Source organism: Perkinsus marinus (assembly GCF_000006405.1).
Source record: "Perkinsus marinus ATCC 50983 genomic scaffold scf_1104296974734, whole genome shotgun sequence".
NCBI lineage: Eukaryota > Perkinsozoa > Perkinsida > Perkinsidae > Perkinsus > Perkinsus marinus.
In genome coordinates, this window is record NW_003201001.1 from 42,357 (window position 1) to 44,535 (window position 2,179).

At 46.4% G+C, this 2,179-nt stretch overlaps 1 protein-coding gene across 1 annotated transcript in view; it reads left to right on the forward strand.

Moving 5' to 3' along the window:
* Positions 1-748: 748 nt before the first annotated feature.
* The window catches only part of Pmar_PMAR008410 (Calcium-dependent protein kinase, putative), a gene marked incomplete at its 3' end in the record, with an annotated part of 13,860 nt that continues 12,429 nt past the window's right edge, over positions 749-2,179 (forward strand). Inside the window, exons 1-3 of the mRNA XM_002765764.1 lie at positions 749-872; positions 1,055-1,179; positions 1,225-1,416. Coding sequence (XP_002765810.1) covers positions 777-872; positions 1,055-1,179; positions 1,225-1,416 — 413 coding nt within the window. The 5' untranslated portion in view covers positions 749-776. The remainder of the gene's footprint in view (positions 873-1,054; positions 1,180-1,224; positions 1,417-2,179) is intronic.

Here is a 2,179-nt window from a genome sequence, read left to right on the forward strand (position 1 = left end):
TTTTATGCAATTATCGACGAATTTCTGGATCCTTTTCCGAAGGAATTGTTGATAACGGTTCATGCCTAATATCATCCTTCGCAGATCTTCCGAGGAGCGATGTCTTCGTCTGGGGTTCGCATCAAGGAAGAGCAAGTGGGGACGAAGAAAAGGCGAGGCGCTGGAGGTGACACGGATTGTGTGATGGTGACGCGGTGTCACCAGACGAGTAACTCGAAAGTATTTGATATGCAAATGTGTGTTATTCTCCGAGATTAGTAATAATCGATTTGAAACTATATCGCACATACAATATAACCATAACTATGAACATGTGTTTAGGCTTGTGCTAGCGACAACTTGTTCACTATAATAACGCATATCAAATTGACACATACTGTATAAGACATTTTCCCTACTTTTGTCTTGGTCGTTTCCCCAGGTGCATCGTTGCTGGCCAGTGTGCTTTCATCATAGCGTGGAGATCGATCTAAGATGGGAGAAATACCATCGCGGGTTCCCTCTCGAGGGAGGTGGGGTCGGAAGCAATGCCTACCAATTCTTCGTCACTTACGGATGGTCTTCTGTAGCGAACGGGGAGGCTTTGTTGTGTTGAGTGGTTGTGATTAATTTCGTGGCGCGTGACGGTGGTTCGGTAAATAATTTCGTGGCGCGTGACGGTGGTTCGGTAAATAATTTCGTGGCGCGTGACGGTGGTTCGGTAAATAATTTCGTGGCGCGTGACGGTGTCTAGCTAACTGATATTTCTCCTCAATTGTCCATCCCTATCGGAGCTGATGCCAGCTGTATCGATACAGCTTGGGAGTCCGTCATCAAAGGGGGATGTTCGATCAGCTGCGGTCCGCCACTCTACTGTTGAAGTTTCTGCGAAAGTGGTAACGGGTGGGAGGCAGTTTAGGGTGCTGCTGGTTAAAGGCATGCACATTTGGATGATATTCTTCAATGCGTCTACGTATTATCTTTTGTATTACTATTTTATTCGAGTTGGAGTTTTCTTTAAGATATATTTTCCCGTGTGAGTGACTGCGCACAGCGAAGGTTTTTCGTTAATCAGGTTTCGAACCCGCTGCTGAATCGTCTTTGGAGTATGCTGACTGAGCATAACGGACAGCTCGCTGATATATGGATATATTGTGTAGACTATGTGGGCTCGCGGTCAAGCGTGCTGCCAGCTCATAGGTAATCGGAAGGTCCTTGGTTCGATCCTCGCATGTGTCATTTTAGGTGTATTCTAGCCGCTGGTTGTCCTAACCTTATGAGGAAGATAAATCCTCGACGGACTAGTAGTTGCGCTACTGCGGATACGAGCTGTGAAAAAATGGAAAAAAAAGGAAAAAAAATTGAAGAATCTATAGAAGTGCGGCGCCTCGATTTTACGGATGTTGCTCCGACTTGGGCCGTATCTTGCTTGCTGAGGTGGAAGTGTAGCGGAGCTGGCTGATTACCAACCTGGTTGTTAACACAAGAACCGGGCATTTCTGCAGACAGATCGCTAAGTTATCCTTGGGATAGAAGGGTTGAAGAATCAATGAGGGAAGAGGGAGAAGAACCCAACTACGATCTTGAGCCAAGATGGCTACGGTCGTCTTACGATCACTAGTGTCCCAAAGGCTTGTGCTTACTAAGCCAACCTATGTCTAAGGGACGACTAATGGGATCGACAAGGACGAAAGTAGCGAGTGTAACAAAGCAATATGATCATAGAACTGCAAAAGAGAACGAATTCGACGCCTAGCCGTTTCAGCCGTTTCAACAAGACGACATGAAACTGCCTAGCGGAGCGAAGCGATCGCTACACTGCCGCCGCCGCTAGACGGAGTTGACGAAGCATATTACGAGTAGGAGGTACTCTATACTTGAGGCAGACGATATCGCGTAGGGTCATTCTTGGAATATCCATCGTCTCACTACTCAGAACTGCAGGTTCGTCAACTAATCGGTCAGCTTCAATCATACGGTTAGTAGGGTCAACAAAAGGGATAATAGTAACAGCATTCTCGTCGCAGTTAACGATGTAACCTGCAATTGAGGTGTAGGGGAAGTAGCGATGACCGGGATCCACAAATACCCTTATCGAACCAATCTCAAAGATCCTGTCATCATCGGGTTGTTGATCTAATTGGGAGGTATGCTCCTCTATATCACCAGTAGGAGCATTTGCAGGACTTGTAGTAGTCTG